This window comes from Cygnus olor, chromosome 29 (assembly GCF_009769625.2).
Source record: "Cygnus olor isolate bCygOlo1 chromosome 29, bCygOlo1.pri.v2, whole genome shotgun sequence".
NCBI lineage: Eukaryota > Metazoa > Chordata > Aves > Anseriformes > Anatidae > Cygnus > Cygnus olor.
In genome coordinates, this window is record NC_049197.1 from 431,033 (window position 1) to 453,046 (window position 22,014).

Genomic DNA, 22,014 nt, shown 5'->3' on the forward strand with positions numbered 1-22,014 from the left:
TTTAGAGACACGCATGCTGCAGACAGCAGCTCAAAGAGCAGAAGGTGAGAGCCTGTCCTTGTCTCCCCGTGGATTTCTGATGCCCTTACAAAGTCAGTGGAGGCTTGGGGTCAGGCCTCTGCATCCCGCTTTGCTGATGCCTTGGAGGGCTGCTGTAAGTGGCTGGGGGAGCCAAAAGGAAGAGGAGAAATGTGGCAGTGCAGCTGTGCCAAACTGCTGGTGGCGGGAGCCAGGTGAATGCATCCTGCCTCGATTGTGTAAATTGGGGCAAAAACCACGTTTATAAATAGTAACTTGCATTTAGGTTGTGTTCAGTCCCTGGCACCTCTGGGGCTCCATTCCTGACCTTCGTGGCCACGTATCTTTCGGAAAAAGGACCAAGGCTGCTCGATAGGGCCGAGCCACCTGCTTTTCTTCCCGTCCCTCCTTCTCCATCCCCTTTAAAACCAGCTCCGGGCGAGGGTTTGGACTCACAACAGGCCCAGCTCCAAGGTGACCACCACAATGCTGCAGCTTGTGCTCCTCGCCACCCTCGCCCTCTGCGGTAAGTCCCAGCTCCCAGGGCCCTCGGGCTCGTTAGCAGCTGACGAACCCTCGTTACGATTAACCCCGCTTGCTCTCGGAACCGGGGGCTGCTGGCATCACCACCCCTTTGCCCGCAGGATGCCGCGCCGAGCCGGTGCCGGAGGGGTCGGAGCGGGTGGTCGGTGGGACCGAAGCACGCTCGCACGCCTGGCCCTCGCAGGTGGGTCCTTGTGGGGAGCAGCCAGGGGCTCTGGTCCCCTCGGGGCTGCTTGGTGAGACCCCCACACCTCACCCCGCACCGTGTCCCCCCCCCAGATCTCCCTGCAGTATTACTACAGCGGCAGCTGGCACCACACCTGCGGAGGGTCCCTGATCCAGCAGAAGTGGGTGATGACGGCGGCCCACTGCGTGGACAGGTGAGCAGGCACGGGGGCCCCGACCGCCTCTCATAAATGCCATTTTCCACTAAAAACCTTGCCGAGGGGAAGTGTAGGTTGACCCCACTCAAAGAGCAGCAGTTCTTGGAGGTCTTTGCTGACCTCTCTGTTAAGGAGGACCGTCCCTGGGGAAATCTCCTTGTGTTGATGATGATTGTTGTGTTAACTCTTGAAATAATAATAATTTGGAACCCGACCCTGTGCTGTCTTGCCTTCCTGGCAGCGACCTGACCTATCGCGTTGTTGCCGGCGACCACAACATCGACCAGAACGAGGGCACCGAGCAGATCTTCAGCATCAGCAAGATCATCGTCCATCCCTACTGGAACATCAACAACGTCGCTGCGGGGTAACGCACCCAGGGAGGGCTTTTCTGGGGGGGAGGCATCACTGTTGGAAGTGTTTTTTTTCCCATGCACCACTCGTTTCCCCATCCTGGGGGTGTCTGCAGTGCAATTTGCATCCTCTCCACAGGTACGACATCGCCCTGCTCCGCCTGTCCAGCTCTGCCACCCTGAACAGCTACGTGCAGCTGGCGGTGCTGCCCCAGGAGGGCACCATCCTGGCCAACAACTACCCCTGCTACATCAGCGGCTGGGGACGCACCCGCAGTGAGTGCCACCACCATGGGATGGGAAGCCCCAGGGCTCACCTGCCCCCAAATCCCACAAAAAAAAAAAATGGAAAAAAAAGGGGGGGGTTAATCATTTTTTTTGAAGTCAGTTGAGGTCCCAGAGTGCAGAACGTGGGGTTGTGCTCCAGGTGTGGGGCTGCCCGGGCTTGGATGCAGTTGTGCAAAATTTTGGGGGCGTTTTGTGGGATAAGAGGTGCTCAATCCCTTGCAGCTAACGGGCAGCTGTCGAGCGTGCTGCTGCAGGCGTACCTGCCCGTCGTGGACTACCAGACCTGCTCCAGCTCATCCTACTGGGGCTCCACCGTCAAGAACACCATGGTCTGTGCTGGCGGGGACGGCGTGCGCTCTGGCTGCCAGGTACGGCCCCAGCACCCTGTTTTGCCACCCGGCACCCCACCAGCATCCCCACTCTGACGGTTCCTCGGTCCGGCAGGGTGATTCGGGCGGCCCCCTGCACTGCGCGGTGAACGGGCAGTACCAGGTCCACGGCATCACCAGCTTCGTCTCCAGCTTGGGCTGCAATGTCAAGAGCAAGCCCACTGTCTTCACACGCGTCTCTGCCTACAGGACCTGGATATCCAACGTAAGAGCAGAGCACTCACAAATTCGTTGCACGTTACGCTGCCTCTGCTGGCACAGTGGGGCGAGCAGGGAGGCTTGAAGCACCCGCTTGGGCGATGCTAGCGAGGCAATGGGAGAAAAAGTGGATTTGGGGGGGGGTTCTGTGGCAGTGACCCCAGCCCCGTGGTGCTTCTCCTCCCAGGTGATCGCCCAGAACTGAGCGGCCGTGGGAGGAGAACCCAAACCCCAGCCCAGGTGATGGACGTGGAGTGTTTCAGTCGGAGGCGTTTAACTCTCGGAGCTGGTGTCAATAAATTCTGTTCTTCATCAAGAGTGCTCAATGTTGTCTCTGTCCAGCAAGGCTGAGGGTGCTTTGCCCCACTTCTCCTGCCTGCACCCATGCAATTCTTCCCCAACACACAGCGTCCTTCGCCCTCCCATCTTTGGGGGCATCCCTTTGGCCAGGTCCCTCTTCCGCCTTGCACAGCGGCTCAGAAAAGATCCGCGGGGAAGAAGCAACCAGCCACGGGCAGCTGAAACGTCCTTGGGCCAAAGGGAAAAACACTCTGAGCCGCTCTGGAGCTGCGACACAGTAGGGGGACAGGGCCAGGATTTCTCCCTGCCCCCAAGCTCTGTTTTTCTTCCAAAACTCCTTTGCAATGAGAGGGGATGGATGCGGTGTCTGCCATCACCTCGCCCAGGGCTGCAGGGCCAAAGCCTGTTTACGTGCGTCCCGTTAGCGCTAGGCTCACCACGTTACGCCCCAGCCTGGCTTGGGGTGGGAAAAAAAACTCAAAGAATTGCAGAACTGACTCCAAAAGCAAAATTAAAAACCCAAACAGAAACTCGTGCAAGGGTTACCGCGGCTCGGATGCGCTCGTGCCCCGCTTCGTCCCACCCTCGCGGCTGGGTTTTTCGGGGTGGCTCGCAGCGGGGGGTGCCCGGGCGCTCAGCGGATGCCTCGTTTCGAACTTCCGCAGCAAACACTCGACCACAAGTTGATGCCGAAAGCAGAAACCGCGCGGCAAGCTGCAGCCATGGCAGAGGGCAAGAGCGGGGGAGCCGGGCTCTTCGCCAAGCAGGTCCAGAAGCGGTTCAGCCGGGCACAGGAGAAGGTACGGCCCGGCCCTCCCCATCCCTTATTTCATCTTCCTATTGAATTTCTCCCAGGTTGAGGGTAGGGTGGCACCGAGGGGCTGCTCTTGCTGGGCACCAGACAGCACCCATGGGTGCTCTTGGGGCGTTAATTTGGGTACCTCTGCGTGCTTGCACGCGTCTCTGGGCAGACTCCACCCTTGCTGCAAGGCTTTGGGTTTGCATACTTGCCCCCAAAGCCCCCCAGGGTGTTTTGGTAGCCTCAAAAAGCAATTTTTTTCCAAAAAAAGTAACATCTTCCGGTGCAGGCTGCCAGGCGGTGGGTGCAGGTGGCACCGGGGTCCCTCGGGCTGGGGCTGGGTCCCCCGTCCCTAGCAGTGACGGTGACAGCAGGGACCTGGCACCAGGGTGGCCCCCGCAGCGCTGCTGTAGTGGCAGGAAGCAGGGGGAAGGGCTGCGGAAGCAGGTCAAAACGGGGTGATTTGATGCTCTTTCGAGACCATCCCCTCTGTTTTTTTTTTTTCCAAAAAAAGCAAGGAGCAGCTCCCGCGGTTCCTGGCAGGGGCTCGGGGCTAAATTCAGCCCTTCTGCAGCCGTATCAGCCCGGGACAGGCCCCGGTCGCTTCCAGGGACCAGCCTCTTCCTGGCCACCCCTCACACTGCGCTGCTGCTGTGATGGGGAAGCTGAGGGTGGCCTTCATCCGCAGCTCCTCCTCCTCCTCCCAGCAGCGTCACCAGCTCCCAGTGGGGCAGCACCCTGGGGCTTTGCCTGCACCTGGGTTCACCTGCAGGGATGTTTTGGGGAGCACAGACCTGTAGGGTGTCATAAATGAGGGTGGTAGGGACGCCGTGTTGGCCTGGCTCCCAAAAAAGCCACTCTTTTCCCCTAAAAATAAAAACCACTGAGGTTTTTTTGTGCAGAGGTTTTGCATCCCTAAGGCAAACCCCAGCCCGGGTGGGCTCCAAGCTGGGGCCGTCAGGTCCTCAGGAGGGGCCCCCCGGCCGGTAGAGCTCTGCCATGCTCCGTGCCGATGCGTCTCCCCCTCTCCCCATCGCAGGTTTTGCAGAAACTGGGCAAAACCGTCGAGACCAAGGACGAGCAGTTCGAGCAAAGCGCCTACAATTTCCAGCTGCAGCAGGTTGCACCAGGGAGCGGAGGGGACCTGGGGGGGGGGACAGGGACACCCCGTGCCATGCCCGTGCCATCCCCATGCCCACAGCCTCTTGTGCTCCGCACGTCCCCAGTGGGCTTGTGGCCCCCACCACCCCTGCCCATGGGGTTCTGATCTCTCCCCCCTCCCCAATACATTTGATTTGCAGAATGAAGGCAACAAACTCTACAAAGACCTCAAGGCTTTTGTCAGCGCAGTGAAAGGTAGGGTGCAAGCCCCCGTCCGCACCCCGGCCCCAGGAAACGCAGCTCGGTGGAGCCGGGGGGAACCGAGCCCTGCTGCCTTTTCTTGCCATGCATTGCAAACCTGCGGCACGCTCTGAATTTTTGCAACCCCACCGCAGTGATGCACGAAAGCTCCCGGAAAGTGGCCGAAACTCTGCAGGAGATTTACAGCCCCGACTGGGACGGCCACGCGGAGCTGAAAGCCATAGCAGATGTGAGCCCCCTTGGGGACAGCCCCCGCGGGTCGGGGGGCGCAGAGCCAGCTCCCGGGGGAGGCAGCCCAGCACGTCCAGCCAGCGAGCGCTGGGGGGGTGGGGGGCCAGGAGCTCTGCCCCCACTCATCCCTGTCCCCTTTTCGTCCCCGCAGAGCAACGACCTCCTGTGGGAAGACTACGAGGCGAAGCTGGCCGATCAGGCGCTGCGGCTGATGGAGAACTACCTGGCGCAGTTCGGTGACATTAAGGTACCCCCGCGGGCGGTGGCACGGCGCGGCACGCAGCCGGCTCGCAGCTGAGCCCCCGGTGCCCCCCCCTCAGGAGCGCATCGCCAAGCGGGGCCGCAAGCTGGTGGACTACGACAGCGCCCGGCACCACCTCGAAGCCCTGCAGAACGCCAAAAAGAAGGACGAGGCCAAAATCGCCAAGGTTGAGGCTGGCGCGGGAGCCCTGCCCGGGGTGGCCGGCGGGGCCGTGCATCACACCGGGAACCCCACGCCCCCCCCTTGCCTCTCCGCAGGCTGAGGAGGAGTTCAACAAAGCCCAGGCGGTGTTTGAAGACCTGAACAGGGAGCTTCGGGAGGAGCTGCCCGTCCTCTACAGCAGGTATCGTGCGTGGCGCACGGGACGAGCCCGCTCTGCTCTGCCAAAATGCACCTTCTGGGGGGGCAGGGCGGCAAATCCAGCCCCCACCCCAAAACCCAAGTGGGCCCCTTGGAATGGCGTTGTCTGAGCGAAAGCCTTGCAAATTTATGTGTGGCAGCTCCCCAGATCTTGGCTGATAACCACACGGTGCCAGCTCGGCGCTGTTCGTCCACTGCTGGGGAGAACTGGGGGGGTTCTCCCCTGAGCCCCCATGGGTGCTGCCGGCGGTGCGGTGGCTTGGGGACGTGGGGCAGTCACAGCCGGGAGATGGCAGCACTGCCCCCGCAGCAGGACAGCCCGGGACACGCACCCAGGCCCCTCTCGTCCCCCCCCAGGGATGGGTGCTTGTGGCTGGGGGGGCTCCACAACCCCCCGGCCACCCTCCTCCCTCTGCCTCACCCCGGTTTCTCTCCCGCAGCCGCATTGCCTGCTACGTGACCATCTTCCAGAACATCTCCAACCTCCGGGACATCTTCTACAAGGAGATGAGCAAGGTAAGACCCCCAGAATTCCTCCCCCCTCGCCGGCGTCGCGCTGCTCGCCGTTTGCTGTAGGGACCCGCGTTGGCTCCAGCGTGCCGATGGCGTTGTTGGGTGACGAGTGCTGTTGTTTTCCCCCAGCCTAACCTGAGAGTTACAGCGGTCCTGGGGCTAGGAAAAAAAGCTTTTTTATCAATTGATTCTGTGGTGGATAAATGGGGGGGGGGGGGGGGGGGGGTTGCTTGCTTTGTGTTAACGTCAGCCCTGGGAAGTTGCATTGGGGTAAAAAATTTTACCGACTGCTGCCTCGAGAGCCAAGGAGAGGAAGGATGGGAGATGTGACTTCCTCGGCAGCGGGGCTGCTTTCCGGTCCCAAACCAGCCGCTTTTTAACTGAGATTTGCCCAGGGGCATGGCAGTGGGCTCCAAGCCCACGCAGGGTGGGGAGTGGGAGCCCCGGGGTTCCCAGGGGGCTCTGATGGGTTTCTCTCCTGCCCGTGCAGCTCAACCGCGACCTCTACGAGGTGATGGGCAAACTGGACAAGCAGCACTCCAGCAAAGTCTTCATCATCAAAGGCGTCTCCAGGTAAAGGGGGAGGCTCACGCCGCTGAATCGCCCCCTCCCCAAGGAAGCAGATGGGTGCTGCAGCCCCCAGGCTCTGCCTGCGGTCCCTGGGGATGGACGAGCATCTCCTGGTGCAGGGTGCTGTGGTGGTGCTGCTGCATGCACCCAAGTGGGATCCAGCGGCATTCGGGGGCTCACAGGGACTTAAACTCCCCTCTGTCCTCCCTCCGTGCAGCAACCGGCGCTCTCTGGTCATCTCCTCACCCGTGAGCCCCCCAGCCATGTACCCATGCCCAGGGAAGGCACCGGGCGAGCCACCCACCTCGCCGGCCCCACGCCCGGACTGGGAGCCCGTGCTGGAAGCGGAGATGGCATCAGCATCCCCCGAGGAGGGCAGCGACGCTGCTGAAAGCATCTCCAATGGCCCCGCGGAGATGGGTGCTGGCGAGCTGGGTGCTCCCGTCCCTGGTCCTCCTCCAGCCTCACCAGCGAGCATGGGGTCTGCGTCAGAAACCGCATCGGTCTCCAGCGAGGAGTCCCAGGAGCCTGTCCTCACCCCTGAAGCTCCGTCCCCTGAAACGGGGGTGTCCAAGGGCACTGGGTCCCCTGGGCTCCCCAAAAGCCGGGCTGGGAGCCCCGTGTCTGCTGGTCCGGAGGCGGCAGGGGCTGATGGAGGGGTGCAGGCGGGAGCCGAGGGCATCGCCGCCTCCCTGGCCTCACTGATTTTATCTGAGGCTATTGCCACGGCTGCCAGCACCGTGCCAGCGGAGCCAAAAAGTGCCACAGAGGATCCGGACGGTGCCGACAGCGAGGGTCTCGCACGTCCTGAGAGCACTGGAGGCAGCTCGGGGGGGGACCCGCCATCCCCAGCCAGCACCCACGGTGCCACCGGGCCCACGGCAGAGGCACGAGGGTGCCCGTCCCTGGGCGGTGGGCAGGATGCGTGCCAGCTCGCTGGGGCCGTGGGAGAGCACAGCGACTCCGAGGAGAGCGTGGAGGTGGTGGATGTGTCGCCGAAGGCGGCCAAAATGCAGGTGAGAGCGGCGGGGGGGTGACGTGCCACGAGCTGGGGTCCGGAGGGGGCGGGGGGGGCCAGGACGCCGTGCTGGGGGCTGCACCCAGCAAATGTTTCCCAGCGGTTCTGGCCCCAGCGAGAGGATATGGAGCTGGGGGTGTGGGGGGGGGGGCAAGGAGGTGAGTCCCAGCCCGGTGCGTTGCTCATCCGGCTGCAGATGGGGCTGGAGCTGGCCCTCGAGGAGGGATCAAGTGGCTGCATCCAGGACAGTGCCGCCCCCCCCGGCTCCCAAACTGAGGTGGGTGCAGCGAGGGCTCTGCTTCATCCCCACGGACCGAAGCACGAGGTCTCCAGCCCGGCATCACCTCGCTCTCTGTGTCCCCAGGAGCAAGGGACACCCGGGGAACTGGAGCAGGACGCGAGCCAGGACCCCCCCCAGGACCCCAGCGAAACCCTCACGTCCCTGTGAGCCCAGCGCCCGGAGAGGTGCGGGCCGGAGGGAGGGGAAGGAGCTTTTATGGGGCTGCCTGCAGATAACTTTGTTTAACCGTAACGCGCTTTACAACCCCCCCGTCACATCTGAAATAAAGGCAGAGGGCAGACACCGGTGCCTGAAAACGCAGCAAGAAGAGGTGGAATTTTCTGGAAAGGCGACCGAGGGCCGAAATATCGGCGCCGGGCATCTCATCTCCATCCTGAGAGGCAGCGCTGGGGGGTTGCAATGCGGCACAGCTGGAGCAGCCCACGCAAAATTGCCAAAAAGCACAGCTTGGGGATGCCTGGGCATCATCACCGGCTCACGTGGGAGCTCCCTGCCTGTGGGTTTAGGGCTGGATCCAGGTGGGATTTGTTTCCCCATTCTCCCCCGGCACCGCCAGGCCGCCTCTGCGGTTTGCGGTGACTCACGAGGAAGGCGTCGGGCTGGTTTCTTCACGCCAGGCTGGCTGCTCTTCTCCCCAAAATCTGCTGCCATGCAGAAAAAGAGCCCCAATTCGCCTTGAAATCCTGCGAATTGAAGCGGACCCCGCTGGCCGAGCCTCGTGCGATGCGTGGCCGCTCTGGCGCGCACCCAAAGCGCTCGCGTGGCCACGGGGCTGCTGCGGGATCCCCTCTCCCTCGCCAGCAAGGGGTTAAGCGGGGAGGAATTGCAGCCTTTATTATCAGGGCAGTGGAACTGGAAAGGTGAGGCAGGAAGGGGAAACGCCTGGGCTGTGCCCTGGCGAGGCTGCACAGGCAGCGGCGAGCGCACATGGTGCCGGCAGCCCCTCGCCCCGGCGCAGCTGGCACAGGTACGGGGAGATGTGGGGAGATTCGGGGGGGGCCCGAGGGGTGTTTCTGCATGCGTGGGTTTGCGTAGCAAATGGGCATTCGATGAAGCACGAGGCCCTGCATCGGTGGCTGCCCCGTGGAGCTGCTGGGTGGTGAAATCTGCTCGGCCCCGCTGCAAAGGGGCCAGGCTGCCGTGCCAAAGCATCGCTGCCTGGATGGGTGCACGGCCACTGGATTCCGCTGGCGAGCGGCTTCCCCAGGAGCAAGCAGGAAGCGGAACGGCCTCAGCCCACCGCGGCGAGAGGTGGGAGAAGCTTAAACAGAGCTTAAATCAGCAGAAACCCGAGCAAAAGCCCGGCAGGGCGCTGGGAGAGCACAAGGCGCCATTCCCAGGATGTAGCGCGGTGAGACGGAGCAGGAAACGGGGTCACCCAGCATCTTTGCTTGCCCCAGCCTCTGGCCACTGGGTTTGGGATCTGGGGGCTGCGAAGGGGGTGTCGAGCATCCCCTGCACCCGACTGCCCTCAAGCTTTTTGGGAGCTGCAGGGCGGGGAGGGCTCCGCCGTGGGAACCGCTCTTGAGCAACTCGGAGGATTTGGCCAGCACGCAAGAATGAGGAAGATTCGGGTTGGGTTTTTTGGTAGCTTTTTTTTTTTTTCCCCCCAACTCCTGCTTTAAAAGCACATGGAGATCTGTAGGGATCTGGCACGCTGGGGAAGCTGGGTCAGCCTGGCTGTGGCACAGCACCCTGCGTGCCGCGGACACCCCGACCCCACGTCAGCTCGTGGCCGCATCCTGCCCCACCAAGGTACCCGCCGTGCTGCGATCCCTGCCCCGTTGGGCCCCCCCATGCTGAGCACGGGGGCTCCTTCCCATGGTGCCGGTGCGGTGGGGAGGGATACGGGAGCGATGTGGGGTGGCCGGGCTCCTGCTGGGATGCAACACGGGGGGGCCTTTGCTTTAATGGTTGAGTGATGATGTTTTCCTGCCGGAGTCTCTTCCCAGAGCTGAATTTTGGGTGAAATGGGGCCAGGTGCGTGCCGGCTGCTTTGGTTATAGCTCCAGCGAGCTTTACAGGGATCCATGGGCAGCACCGTGTTTATACAGAAACAAAACTCTGGCCGAATGCCCCCCAGGGACCCCTCTCCTCAAAGCACCCAGCTTCCTGTGCAATCAGCAGCGTTTTTTCCTCCTTTCCTTGAAATCCCAGCAGTAGGTTCTTACAGAAATATTATCCATCCCTTACTCCAAAGCAGCCCAAGCTGCTGCTGCTCCATGGCAAGGCAGCAGCTGCCTTCGGAGGCTGTGTGCTTGCAGGTTGTCCCCATGCAAGGCAGCTTCAGCCCCAGAGATGGCTCGTTCCCAGCTCCTCCGCCCAGACATCGCTATCGGCAGAGCTTTAAAGCAAATTTCCTGGTTTAAATGCCATGCAAGCTTCTGCACTGGGCTTTGAAACTTTGTCCCACATCGCTGGGCTCAGACGGGTTTTTTTGCAACGCTGGATTGCAGCGGCGGTGCCAGCGGGACCGTCTGCTCTGCATCGCACTCGAGAAACTGGTTCTGCGCTCTGCAGCCGGTCCGCGGCTCGCCTGAGCCCGGGGCAAAGTTGTCGAGGCCGGGGCAAAGTTGTCGAGCTCGGGGTCCCAGCATCTCGGGGTCCTGGGGCCCCGTCTGCTGAGCGGGCACAGCGCGAGCACCGCCGCACGGCCGGGCAGGGGGCTGTGATCCCAAATTCACCCGGCGCTGTACGCCCCGGCGGCTGGGCTCCGCTGGCGGCTGGATGCAAACCCTGCTGCTGTCAGGGCTGGTTTGCACGCTCAGGCTGAACAAGCCCCGGCCCGACAGCACTTTGAGTCACACGGGCACACGATGGGACGAGCAGGGCGAGGGCAGCTCCCGAGGGCAGCTCCTGGCGTCTCCAACCCTCACGGCATCCCCGGCTGTGCCAGGGGGCCGCATCCAGCGGCTCCCGCTTCGGGCACGCGTCCAGCGCTCGGCTCGCTCCTGGTGGTTCAATTTGCTTCTTTTTTCTGTTTTTGGTTTTTGTTTTTTTTTTGGGTGAGATTAATTTGCTCCTGACATCTAGCGGCGTCTCTCCGCAGGGCCGCTGAGTCACTTGTGCCCGAGCGCAGGAGCCGTTGCCCCGGGCCTGCCAGCAGCAGCAGCGACCACTTATTTTGGGGGCTGCCAAGGTTGTTGCTGCGGATGGGTTCGGTGGCTGCTCGTCCCCCAGCGTGCTCAGGAGGGAGCTTTGCAGGGGCAGAGTCACGGCTGCAGCAGCTCCGGGTGTCAGATTTGCGAGGTTTTTGCAAGGCTTTACAGGCAAAGGCAATTTGGCTCCGCAAAACTTAAAACTTTTGAGAGCAAATTGCCAAACCTGCAGCCCATTTCCCCAACGCACGCCTGCTGGCTGGGATGCACGGCCCCGGCACGGCTCGCTCCAACCCGCAGCAGCAATTCCTGCCCCAGCCTGCGCCTCTCTACCAGCCCGAGCAAAGCCCCTGCACTGAGCGTTTCCCGGCTGTCCAGCACCATCAGTGCTGGCTCAGCACCGATCCCCTCACAGCAGCGGACCCGTGCTGTGCCGGCCCCTGCCCTGCACACTCACAGCTTTTCTTCCTTTTCTTGGTAGTCGTGAAGGAGCCCAGACCCTCGCCTGGAAGGAGCCGGCAGCGCCAGGGCCGATGCCATGGAAGGAGCTCAGCCCCCGCTAGCTGCAGGTAAGACCCCGGGACCCCTGTTTGCCTTTTTGCCCCAAAAGCCTCCAGGAGCCCTCGCCCGAGGCCACCGCGTGCCCTGTCCAGCTCAGAGCCGGCTCGGTACCGGCCTCGCTCACTTTCCTCTCTCCTTCCCCAACGCTGCTGCAGAAGAGCTGACAACCCCAGGGCTGAAGAAGGCGCACACCCCCCCTCTGCATGAGGACGCCAACACGGCTGTCATCGCAGGTAGGGGCTCCATGCCGCGGCCACCCCGCCGACCGGGCAGCAGCTCCGGACAGACCGCTTGGGGCTAAATCCTGCTCCTCTCCGCCTTTCCCCCCGGCAGTTGTTATCACGCTGGTGTTCATCACCCTGCTGACGGTCCTGGTGGTGATCATCATCTACCTGTACAGAAACAAAGGCAGCTACCTCACCTACGAGCAGCCGGCGGCCGAGACGGACGTGTCGGTGCAGATGGAGGACGCCCCCTCCAAGGAGAAGGAAGAGTATTTCATCTGAGCCCCCGGGTGCAGCGCGCGCCCCTCTCTTGCACTCAGGTCTGACGCCATGTGGCCTAAATTTCTCAGAGTCTGGGATCTAGCTTTTTTTTCTTTTTTTTTTCCTTTTTTTTTTCCCTTAATTTATTAAGCAAACCATACAAGATAAAAACCAGGCGTGGCAGAGCACAGCCCCGCTCCGGCTGCTCGCACCCTGTCCTCCCTTTGGTGCTTCCTAATACAGCCCAGTGACAAATGCGTGAAGAATCGCTGTTGTTTTTTCCTTATCTCACAAAACAATTAAGTTATTCTGCTCTGGGTTTAGGGTTGGGGTAATCAGCGTGGCTAATTTCGAGGCTAAGGTGGAGAATGCTTACAAGCAGCCTGATCGATCACCCAAGTCACAAGGGGCTGCTGGCACGGGCAGTTCCTCCTTTAAATCAGCCCCCCCAAAAAAACCTGAAGGAGGAAGTTTGCAAAATAGCAGCAAAGAGGAAATAAGCGAAGAAACCCTAAGGCGTGCGACGGGCAGGAGCCAAGGGGGTTTATTTGAAGTCTAACGCAAGTCTGCCACTTTATTCAAATTTTCAAAATAGTCTTTATTCTACTTTTTTTTAGTATAAAAAAATCCACAAGTTAAGTGCACCACAGTGTATACAGAGAGATACGTAATGCTGAACTTCCATAACAGTCAGTTGGATGGTTAAACACAACATATACAGGACACAGATTTAGATTAAACTGAAACCTTGAGATAAAATATATTTGAATCTGATATTTTTCTTCATAAAACAAAACAAAAAAAGAAAAACACTGAGGATCCCTGAAATATTCTTCTTAACCCTACTAAGACTTCATTATACCCAAGTCATTTCTGAAGTATGCATTCGTAAAACAACTGATTAACCAAGCTAATTTGTGTGTTGATTGACAGTTGCTACACACCCTTGTGCAGATGGTAACCAGCCTCTCTGTTTGAACAACAGCCTTAAGGAGTTGTGGTGTCAGGACACCAGGTTGAGTTCAAAAAAAAAAAAAAGAAAAAGAGTTGGTTTATTAAGCATAGTCCTAAAAGCCTAGTTAGCATTTAATGAAACGTTCAAACATGAGTTGCATTGTGTTTCTGGCACCAAAGCATGGCTTTGATTAGATCTAATGTGCAAAGAAATCCAAGATTACTTGGAGTGTATAAAAGAAATCCCATGACACACGCCAGCTGCATACCTTCCTAGAGGGGAGCGAAGGGCGACTGCGAGCACAGGGTGCTTCGAGGGATCCGCTCTAGAGTGAGGTCAGGAAGGAAGAAGCGCCGAGGTGCCCCTGGTACTGGGAGGTGAAGGTTGCCTCGCTTCCTACCCAGCACCTTTGCTTCTCTGGAGGGGAAACCCCAACGTCTGCGGGGCTCGGTCAGCACGAACGCGAGGGGAAGGGGTCGCGCCCCGCCACCAGCTCGGCTCCCTCGCCCTCCCCAAAGCAGCCGATTAATAAAGCCCAGCGACAGCGCTGCGGTGTCACCCCAGCGAAACGCGAGGGAGAGGCAGGGCTGCCCAGCCCGCGTTCGTTTGGGGAATCCGTCTCCCCTCCCCATTCCAGCAGAGGCCCCGCTCTCGGCGCGGGGGCTCCTCGCTTTGCTTTCCGCCGCGCCAAGCCAGGAAGAGACCTCGCAGCGGTGTGTCTGATCTGCAACCTCGGGTTAATATGGACTAAAGCAGTTACATCGTGAGAAGTGCTGACGGTATGTGATGTCTTTCCCTACACAAATGTAGCCCCCCCCCTCTCCCCCCGGCCCCTTCCTTCTTCACCAGATAGTGTAGCCGCCGTCTGAGCCTCCCAGGAAGAAGTTCCCCTTCCGCTGCGTCACCAAGACGTTGGCTCCCTGCATGACGGCCAGCTGGGCGGCGTTGGGGGGGCAGCCAGGAGGGGGGGGCTGCAGAAGAGAGAGAGGACGGGGGCTGGAGGAGCGCTGCAGCTCCTCCTGGCACCCATCCACCTGGGATCGCGGGCTCCCGGCACCTGCTGCTGGCTGCCAGGCGGGGATCGAGGCCAGGGTGGGAAACGCTCGGCTTCCACGCCCTGCCCTCTGCTTTTGGGAGGTTTTTTGTGCGTGCGGAGGAGCAAAACCCTGGCGTGGCCGCGAGTCTGAGGAGCTCCAGGGCAGCAGGGAGCGAGGGCGAGCTGCAGCCAGGTCACCCAGCAGCCCTGCTGCTGCCTTGCCTCCCTCCGGGGCATGTTACAGTGTGGCCCCCGGGCTGCCCTGGGGTCTGCGAGCAGACAGAGCCCCGGAGCCACACGTCGGCGGCTCTCAGCTGAGCTCAGAGAGAGCAAAACCCTCCGCACGAAGGCAGGAGCCTCCTTTTCTCCCAACCAACGCGACGAATTCGCTTTGCTCACAAAACCAGGCTCGTCTCCCCCGCGCACCCCCACGACCGAAGCGCGCGACGCCTTGAGGAGCTGGCTGTACTCACAGGGATGCTGGCTGTTCCGCCGGCCCCAAACCTGGCTCCAGCATCAAAGCCGCCTTCGACGAGGACCGTGGAGCCTGGGGGATACACGGGGCCCACGGGGTAATAGGCCATGGGGACGGAGGAGCCGATGGGACCCACGGCCACGGACTGGGCCACGGGCAGGAAGACCGAAGTGCCCGGGTACGCCGCGGACATGGTGGGGACGGTGGCGGCCCCCAGAGGCACGAAGCTGGGACGGTAAAGCTGCAAAAAAAAAAAAAAAAGAAAAAAGCCACGCAGGCAGGTTTAGAGCTTTATTACTCCCCACACCCACCTGCTTACTCAAAACAAGCCCTGAGCTAGACTTTCACCCTCCTGCCTGCCCAGGGGAGCGCTCTGCCCCGGGCGTTTAGTTGTGTGTGTCGGGGGGGGGGGGGCAATTTCCCGCTGCTGCTGCTCGGGGAGAGATCCCCCACAGCGCCCACGAGTCCACCCAGGACATTGCCACAGACGGATTTTTGGCTGGGGGCTCGCTGGGGATCCCCTTAGCTCAAAGGGAAGCTCCGAGCAACGCCCGTGCCTTGGATTCACGTCGACTTGGGGCCCAGGGATAGGAGCAGCAAACCAGCCCTCCAGATTAAAAATAATTATAATAATAATAATTAATAATAATAATAATAATGAGTGACACGTTTAGCCAGGGATTCCTTTTCTTTAGGAGAAACAAACCCCGCGAGCAGCCCCCCACCTACCTCGGAGTACGCAGGCGGCGCGTCCGTGTAGGGCGGCGGCTGGGGCAGCGGCAGGGCCTGCGGGTACACGGGGGGGTTGGCGGGGGGCTGCACCGGGTAGGCGGGCTGGGGGGGGTACTGCCCTGCGGGGAAAAAACGGCAATTCGCCGCGAGTCAGAAACACGAGAATTCACCCCAAAACGGAAACGCGCGGCGGAGCGGCACCGGGGGACACCGGGACCCCCCCCCCCCGGGGGGAGCAGCGGCGGCCGTGACCCCTCCCCCCGCCAGCACCACCCTCCCGGGGGTCCTCGGGGCTGCCCGGGGGGGGTCCCAGGGTCATGGGGGGGGGGGCAGGACGCAGTTCCCCCCCCCCGGAGCCCCCCCCGCTCCCCCCCGGCCCCTTTTATCTTTGGGGGGGGGGCTCAGCGGCCCCCGCCGCCGTCCCCCGGTTCCCCAAATCACCCGGAGGGGTCCCCGTGCCCCCCCCATGACGTCACCCCGAACCCCCCCTTGCCCACCCCCCCGCGAAGCGGGTCCCCCCTGACGTCACCCGGGGAGGTCCCCGACGTCACCAGGGCGGGTCCCCAGTCCCTGCCCCCCCCCCGGCCTGCGGGGTCCCCCCCCCGCCCCAGTGACCCCCCCCTGCTCGAGGGCCCCCCCCGTTACCTCACCCGGCCCTCGTGACGTCATGCGGGGGATCCACTGACGTCACCCGAAGGCTCCCCCCCCCCCCAGCGCTTAACGCCCCCCCGCCCCTTACGTCACCGGGCTTCCCCCCACACACCGTCCGGCACACAAAGGGTTAACGGCCCGGCCGAGCCGAGCGGCGCCATGGCAACCGCGAGCCCGCCCCCCCGCCCGCCCCGCTCCCATTGGTCCGCTCGGCCCCGGCCCGGCCGCGCGGTCACGCGCTGCGGCGAGGCCCTTAAAGGCGCCGCGTCCCCGGGTAGGGGTGGCGCCGGGCGGGGCGGGGGGGGGTCGCGGCGCGGCCCGGTCCTTGCCTTTGCCGTTCATGGCGGCGGCGGCGGCGGCGGCCCGGTCCCGCTGTGCCCGCGCCGCGCGCGCTCCCGCCTGCCTGTCACTGCGGCCCGCGGGGGCGCGGGGGGGGGGGGCGGGGGCAGGAAGCGGCCGCTCCACGCCCGCTGCTGCGTCACCGCGCGCGGGGGCGGGGCCGAGCGCTCTTAAAGGGGCCGCTCCCCCCCCTTTTACCCCCTGACCTTTTGGGGCGGGGGGGGGGCGTCAGGCAGGGCCTGGGGGGGGACGGGGGGGGTGTCCTGAGGCTGAGGGAGGGGAACTGAGGTATGGGGGGGGGGCTGTGGGTAGATTCCAGGGGTAAAAGGGGGGCCTGGAGAGGCAGGGCCTGAGGGTGAGGGGGGGTCTTGTACTGCCCGGGAGTGATTTGGGGGGGGGGCACCGTGTGTAGCCCATTTGTTTGTATGGGGGTCACCCAGCATGGCCCAGGGGCGTTGGGGTGGGGGGGGGTCACCCTGTATGGCCCGGGGTGACTTGGGGGGCAGGGGGGTCATCCTGTATGGACCAGGGGTGATTTGAGGTGGGGTCACCCTGTATAGCCCAGGGTGATATGGGGGGGGGGTCACCCTGTATGGGTATGGCCTGAGGTGATTTGGGGGGGGGGGGGGGAGTCACCCTATATGGCCCAGGGGGGGATTTGGAGGGGGTATAACCCTGCATAGCCTGGGGTGATTTGGGGGGGGTCAGACCAGGCCTTTTCCCAGGCCAGGGACTAAGGAAATGGGGGGGGGCCAAGCAGAGCCCTTGGTGCTCCCCCTGCTTCCCCCCAAATCGCACCCCCAGAAGCCGCCTCTGAGCTCCCGCTTAAAAGACTGGGAATGGCCGCTGACCTCCAAACGTCGTTAAGCTTAATTAAGCCTCAAGGACTGCGTGAGGCATCAGCAGGGAGAGCAGCTCATTAGCGCGACTAGCGCTCGCTTGGCTCCTGAGGCCTCCAGGTTGTGTGGGCTCTTGTGCGCCGTGTCCGTGGGGGGGCAGGACAGGCCCCAGGCCTCTCCCCAGGCCCCCCTCAGGGCCCCGTTTTCTGCCTCCAGAAGCCCGCAGCTGCCCCAGATCCCCCAGGGCCTTGTGGAAATGACACCTCTTTGGTCTAAGTTTGGTCTAAGCACTCTTTTTGCCTCGAATCCCAAAAATGGGCAGTCCCCGGTCTCCACGTTTGCCCTGGTGATCTACCGCCTGAATAAACTTCAGTGATCTAACCCGAAGAGGCTGTCCCAAAATGTGTCCCAAAAGACACAGCGATGTTTAGGAGCATCACCCAAGTGCTGCAGGTGCTCCCGGTGTCTCGGCCTCCCCACCGATGCTTTCCACAGCCATGCGGAGGTGTCCGGGCCTTCAAACACCATTCAGTCCCATTTATTTAATACCAGCCCCATTCAACAAAGCCCCGGCATCTGCCTCTGATCCAAAACTGGGTTAGAGAACGAGGGTGAGGTTTCCTGTAACAACACTTAACAAATTTGGTGGGAGTTTAGGGCTAACTGACACTCCAAAAATCTGTTGGAAGTAATAAACTGCTGAAGATCCAGGAGTAGAAGGTTCAGCCAGGGGTCTGGAGCTGTGCTTAGATAAGGTATGGTGCAGAGTCTGTGTGTCAAGTCTTCCTTTTTAAAAATAAATAAATATATATATAGTAATGCGTATGGGTGGCAATGAAAGAGCACAATAAAGAAAGCCAGTCTCCCTTTCTTTTGTGATTTTGATGAACTTTCTGGCTGCATTTTGCCCAGCGTTTGAGGGCACAGCCCTCTTTTTCAAGCTCATTTCCAGGCATCTCAATCAACAATATCATTGTTCTCTCCCAATTTAAGCAAACTTCTCATGAATAATGTACTGGGTGCCTGATGAATATGCAAGCTGGCTGGTGTGCCTGGGAGGGCTTCATAAATAATTCATGCCTAGAAAATGTTCTTCACCTTGTAACTGTACAGGAACTGTAAAAAAATATTTACCCTTTAAAGTGGGAGAGAAGATGGCTTGGAACTTGCCCATGGAAATGCAGAGCGAGGGGGGTGAAAGCAAGGGAAGGGGAAGGAGCTGCACTGGGAAGGTGATTTCTGAGGGACGGAGCCCTGATGTTTTCTCTCCGAACCCAACCCTGCAAAGCCCTGGAACCTGCTGGAGCGGCCGGGGGTTCAGGCCGTTCAGCAGCTCCTGATTTATTCCAAGAAACGTGCCTTCTTCCGCTCCCCTGATACCGTTATAAAGAAAACTTCCTTGCAGAGGACAAGTGGAAATGCTCTGCGAGGTGTGAAAGACAAGGAGAAAACATTTCCAGCCAGCAGAGCCAGGCTCTTCCGAAAGCAGCTGCCTTCAAACGCCCTGGGATTGTTTCATTTGTATTTTTATCACCCGTTGCCTTCTTTAAGGGTCTCTTGTGAGTCCAAGAGGAAAACTCCCATGAAAGCCCAAAGCTGTGTAAAATCGGCTCGTGGTGCCTCGTGCTGCGCAGCCCCGGGATGGAAACCTGGAGGAGGTTTCGGGATGCCTGGCCGCGGACTTTGCTTCCCACACCGGGCACAGCTGGAGGGCGAAGGGGCTGCTGCAGATAACACGAACGAGATAACGCCCAGATGCTCAGCTCTGGGATCCGGGTGAGCAGAGGCCTGGGCTGGGAGTCCTTATTTACACAACACGGGGTTATTTAACCGCTATTAAAAGCAGAGCTGGCTGGGGTAACGACTGCTGTTTTGTTACTTAAAGCGTAAAAATTCTGCTGTTGATATCTGTGGCCTTAAAATCAGAGCTGTGTGTGTGAAACTTTGCTCATGTGAGTAATTGGAGGCAAAAAGTACTTTGAGACAGTGGACATGCTATGGGTGTAGGCCTGTAGTTAATTATATAAAAACAATGAATAATCAGTTGTTAATTATTTAATGACATCTTCCACCTGGAGAAAATCATGCCCTTCCTCCCCACACCACTGAAATCGAGGGGATTTGTACTTGGATTTGCCAGGACTGCATTGCGTCCAACACAACAAAGTGGCCTGAAAAAAAAAAAAAAACAACATGGAAATTTTAGAGCCTATTTCCAGCTCTAAGGAGAAAAACAGGGCAGAGGCTGGATCTGTCGGAGTACCAAAGAAATCGAGTGCTTAACTCAGGTGTGCGGAAGGTTTGGGAGCCGCTGGAGTCGCTTTGCAGTGCGGAGACCAAAATAAAATCTGGCTCCCTTTTTCCTGCGCTCCCAGTCATTAAGTTCTTGGAACATCTGGAATAGGCTGGTTTGTGGTATACACGTCCCTGGCAGGGCTGGAAACCTTTCCGTAGCAAATTGGATGTGCCAGAAGCAGGATGGTCAGGTGCAAACCCTTCTCTGACCCATTGCTGTGTGTGATGGGAGCAGCGAAAGAAGCGTGGGCAAGAGAGCTGTGATATTAATTTGGTCACCTACCAAGAGTTCTCGTCGGCAGAGCGAGCTCTGGAACAAAGGACACATTCTTGCAGTCAGCATTTTAGTTTTGCCAGCTCTTCCTGTCAGTTAATTAAAATCCACCCCCCTCTCCAAACAGGCTATTTTCCTGAGGAAAAAAAAGCTTTTCAGCACTCATAAAATCAATTCCTCTTCAAGAAAAATTAAAAATGCAACGTGCACCCTGTTCCCCATATGCATTATATTAAGCAGTATGCCAATGTATGTAAATGAGCCTGCAATTCAACTAGATGGAGGTATTTAAATATTCATAATCACAGCACAGCATATGCAAACCAGGCTCTCAGCAGAATTGCGCTGCAGTCTCAAATAGCAGCTGTATGCAAGCAAAGATGCTTAACATATCCAGTTCGGTTATTAACGAAAATGTGGCCGGTGATGGCTGCCTGTTGTCAGTATTTGTGCCTGGGCGCGAGCCTCGGCCAGGCGTTGAGCACCTGTTTAATTCTTGTTGAATGTGAGCATGCAGCGTAAGCCCCCGGCCCCCCTCGCCGTGCGCTGAGCTCCTCCAATTTGTTGCTAACCGGCACGAAATATTGCCACGGTGTGTTGCAAGATGAGGCTAGTCGAGGGTAGGTTGCATTAATTCAGGAAACCTTTCTGTACACCCAGGAAGGCACGTGGGAGAGAATTTTAGCCTGGGAAGAACCGCCCGTGGTATTTACGCTTTTTTTTTAAACAAGAATGCCTATTACAATTTTCAAATACTTTTTTTTTTCTTTTTTTTTTTTTTTTTTGCATTCATGGGATGATCAGAAGTTCATTTTGGAAAAAAGTTATGAAAATCTTATGATGGACTGGAAAAGGTGTTAAAAGACAAAGTTATAAACCAGTGCATTGGCTTTTTCTGCAAGGACAGACACAAGGTGTAATTCTTTCAGCTAACACAGATGTGAAAGAAAAATAATTCAGCTTTGTCAAGCCGTGCTCATTTTTAAGAGGCACCAATAACTGAGATGCTAAGTTGGAGATTTTGTCTTTGTTTTCCTCCTTTTTTCCTGCCAGGAGGTAAGAAGAAAGTTGCAATTTAAAAAATTGTAAAAGACACGACATGCAAGAGAATACACTTCGCTGCCTTTCTTTTTAATGATTCCAAACAGGCTGTAATTGGTCCGTAAGTTGGCTTGAAAAGCCGCAGAATTGCACCTGTGCTTCTAACGAGCTTTGCAATTACAGAAATAGTTTTCTTCCTTCTTTTAATTGCGTGGTGACAGGGTTCACGTTGCACCTGAGTTCCCTTTGTGCGCCTTTCCTCGCTCCTTCTCCCGGCGTCCCCGAAGCCCAGGTCCCCCCGAGCTGGCGGAGGGGCCTGGGGACCGGCACGGCTTTGGGGCATGTCACACGGCTCCGCACGGCCGTGCCCAGAGCCGAGAACTGCCGGTAGGATCCAAGAGCCTCCGGTAGTGTTGTTCCCGGTCCACCAGCGGGCAGGAATCCAGCAGCGACCGCGGCACAGGGCGCTGGCACCGACCCCGTGGCCCATGCCCCTGCACTACGTGGCCGGTGGGTGCGAGCAGCCACGAGCATCCTCGCTTCTGGGACCCCGTGGATCCCCTTCGGGCAAAACCTTCCCAGAGCAGCCTCCCAAGGCTCCGAGCGCGTGCCCCGAAGCCCCCAGACTCCCCCGAGCCCCAGGGAGGGCAGGGAGGGGAGGCTCTGCGGCGGGGAGCGCGATGCCGGCCGGCTGCGAGAGCCGAGTCTGGCTCGGAGCTCAGCCTCCTGCATATTACGCCGGGAGGCTGGATCTGAGGCTAATGCTATGCCGGGAACATGGAGCCTCTTGAATTATTACTGGGGCTTCCCCGGGCCAAGGCAGGCGCTGCTCCTGCCCGGGCCTCCAGCTCCCTCCTCGTCAGCCTCGGAGAGGATTTTTGGGGTGGTTTTGGAGCAAAGCCCTGAGCCCCGTAGAGGGTTTAGCCCTGGGGCTTCATCCCGAGTCGCAGCCCCAGAAAGAAAGTGGCTAACGGGGGGCACGGGGAGCGGATCGAACCCTTTGTGCTGCCCCGGGGAGCTGCACGTTAATGTGACGATTAACGCATTAATTTATGGTGATCAAATGCTGCATTAGGGTTACGATGAGCCGGCTCGGAGCCGGAGGGATTGAGGGGTGGTGCAGAGCTGGGGGGCTCCTCTCAACACCCCCCCCAGTGCACCAGGGACACGGCTGCTGGGGGGTTGCAAAGCGTGACCCCAAAGCATGGGGGTTGCTGCTGGGAGTGGGGTCGGGGGGCTCTGGTGTTGGGGAGAGGCAGGGATTTAATGGGGCTGGAGAGTCTGGGATTGGGGGTAGCTCTTAATTTGGGGGTCTCAGGGCTCAGGAAGGGGGCTCTGTTTTGGG

The 22,014-nt window shown here is 59.6% G+C and overlaps 4 protein-coding genes across 9 annotated transcripts; 3 read left to right on the forward strand and 1 right to left on the reverse strand.

The window, feature by feature from the left end:
• Positions 1 to 132: 132 nt before the first annotated feature.
• CELA1 (chymotrypsin like elastase 1) lies at positions 133 to 2,468 on the forward strand. Of its 2 annotated transcripts, XM_040539796.1 has the most exons (8): positions 133 to 544; positions 663 to 745; positions 841 to 941; positions 1,186 to 1,311; positions 1,437 to 1,573; positions 1,808 to 1,953; positions 2,030 to 2,179; positions 2,360 to 2,468. In XM_040539796.1, exons 1-8 carry the CDS (start codon positions 505 to 507, stop codon positions 2,375 to 2,377), a joined length of 801 nt encoding a protein of 266 aa, XP_040395730.1. In that variant the 5' UTR covers positions 133 to 504; the 3' UTR covers positions 2,378 to 2,468. The 2 variants fall into 2 exon arrangements, with proteins under 2 accessions (XP_040395730.1, XP_040395729.1); XM_040539795.1 differs by lacking the exon at positions 2,360 to 2,468 and having other exon boundaries at positions 2,030 to 2,309.
• Positions 2,469 to 2,820: 352 nt separating this feature from the next.
• BIN2 (bridging integrator 2) lies at positions 2,821 to 8,407 on the forward strand. Of its 3 annotated transcripts, XM_040539716.1 has the most exons (12): positions 2,960 to 3,272; positions 4,311 to 4,391; positions 4,573 to 4,627; positions 4,768 to 4,862; positions 5,016 to 5,111; positions 5,185 to 5,292; positions 5,384 to 5,469; positions 5,927 to 6,002; positions 6,490 to 6,572; positions 6,787 to 7,585; positions 7,784 to 7,864; positions 7,952 to 8,407. In XM_040539716.1, exons 1-12 carry the CDS (start codon positions 3,114 to 3,116, stop codon positions 8,033 to 8,035), a joined length of 1,803 nt encoding a protein of 600 aa, XP_040395650.1. In that variant the 5' UTR covers positions 2,960 to 3,113; the 3' UTR covers positions 8,036 to 8,407. The 3 variants fall into 3 exon arrangements, with proteins under 3 accessions (XP_040395651.1, XP_040395650.1, XP_040395649.1); XM_040539717.1 differs by lacking the exon at positions 7,784 to 7,864 and having other exon boundaries at positions 2,821 to 3,272; XM_040539715.1 differs by having other exon boundaries at positions 3,023 to 3,272; positions 4,768 to 5,111.
• Positions 8,408 to 8,500: 93 nt separating this feature from the next.
• On the forward strand, positions 8,501 to 13,054 carry LOC121061246 (small cell adhesion glycoprotein). 3 transcript variants are annotated; one of them, XM_040539818.1, is made up of 4 exons: positions 8,501 to 9,239; positions 11,468 to 11,555; positions 11,703 to 11,780; positions 11,881 to 13,054. In XM_040539818.1, the coding sequence occupies exons 2-4, from the start codon at positions 11,525 to 11,527 to the stop codon at positions 12,051 to 12,053; spliced, it is 282 nt and encodes a 93-aa protein (XP_040395752.1). In that variant the 5' UTR covers positions 8,501 to 9,239; positions 11,468 to 11,524; the 3' UTR covers positions 12,054 to 13,054. The 3 variants fall into 3 exon arrangements, with proteins under 3 accessions (XP_040395752.1, XP_040395751.1, XP_040395753.1); XM_040539817.1 differs by having other exon boundaries at positions 8,717 to 8,855; XM_040539819.1 differs by lacking the exon at positions 8,501 to 9,239 and adding an exon at positions 9,505 to 9,643.
• Positions 12,614 to 16,329, reverse strand: DAZAP2 (DAZ associated protein 2). Its single transcript, XM_040539816.1, has 4 exons — positions 16,211 to 16,329; positions 15,228 to 15,349; positions 14,497 to 14,739; positions 12,614 to 13,958 (listed from the first exon to the last, which is right to left on the reverse strand). The coding sequence occupies exons 1-4, from the start codon at positions 16,221 to 16,223 to the stop codon at positions 13,830 to 13,832; spliced, it is 507 nt and encodes a 168-aa protein (XP_040395750.1). The 5' UTR covers positions 16,224 to 16,329; the 3' UTR covers positions 12,614 to 13,829.
• Between the last annotated feature and the right edge of the window lie 5,685 nt (positions 16,330 to 22,014).

Coding starts and splice junctions, on each gene's coding strand:
- CELA1 (XM_040539795.1), top strand. CDS start 505: ATGCTGCAGCTTGTGCTCCTCGCCACCCTCGCCCTCTGCG. Junction 746..840: donor CGCACGCCTGGCCCTCGCAG/GTGGGTCCTTGT, acceptor TCCCCCCCCCAG/ATCTCCCTGCAGTATTACTA. Junction 942..1,185: donor GCGGCCCACTGCGTGGACAG/GTGAGCAGGCAC, acceptor CCTTCCTGGCAG/CGACCTGACCTATCGCGTTG.
- BIN2 (XM_040539715.1), top strand. CDS start 3,114: ATGCCTCGTTTCGAACTTCCGCAGCAAACACTCGACCACAAGTTGATG. Junction 4,628..4,767: donor TTTTGTCAGCGCAGTGAAAG/GTAGGGTGCAAG, acceptor ACCCCACCGCAG/TGATGCACGAAAGCTCCCGG. Junction 7,586..7,783: donor CGAAGGCGGCCAAAATGCAG/GTGAGAGCGGCG, acceptor ATCCGGCTGCAG/ATGGGGCTGGAGCTGGCCCT.
- LOC121061246 (XM_040539818.1), top strand. CDS start 11,525: ATGGAAGGAGCTCAGCCCCCGCTAGCTGCAG. Junction 11,556..11,702: donor TCAGCCCCCGCTAGCTGCAG/GTAAGACCCCGG, acceptor ACGCTGCTGCAG/AAGAGCTGACAACCCCAGGG. Junction 11,781..11,880: donor CAACACGGCTGTCATCGCAG/GTAGGGGCTCCA, acceptor TCCCCCCGGCAG/TTGTTATCACGCTGGTGTTC.
- DAZAP2 (XM_040539816.1), bottom strand. Junction 14,740..15,227: donor CGCCGCCTGCGTACTCCGAG/GTAGGTGGGGGG, acceptor TTTTTTTTGCAG/CTTTACCGTCCCAGCTTCGT. Junction 13,959..14,496: donor GCGGAACAGCCAGCATCCCT/GTGAGTACAGCC, acceptor TCTCTTCTGCAG/CCCCCCCCTCCTGGCTGCCC.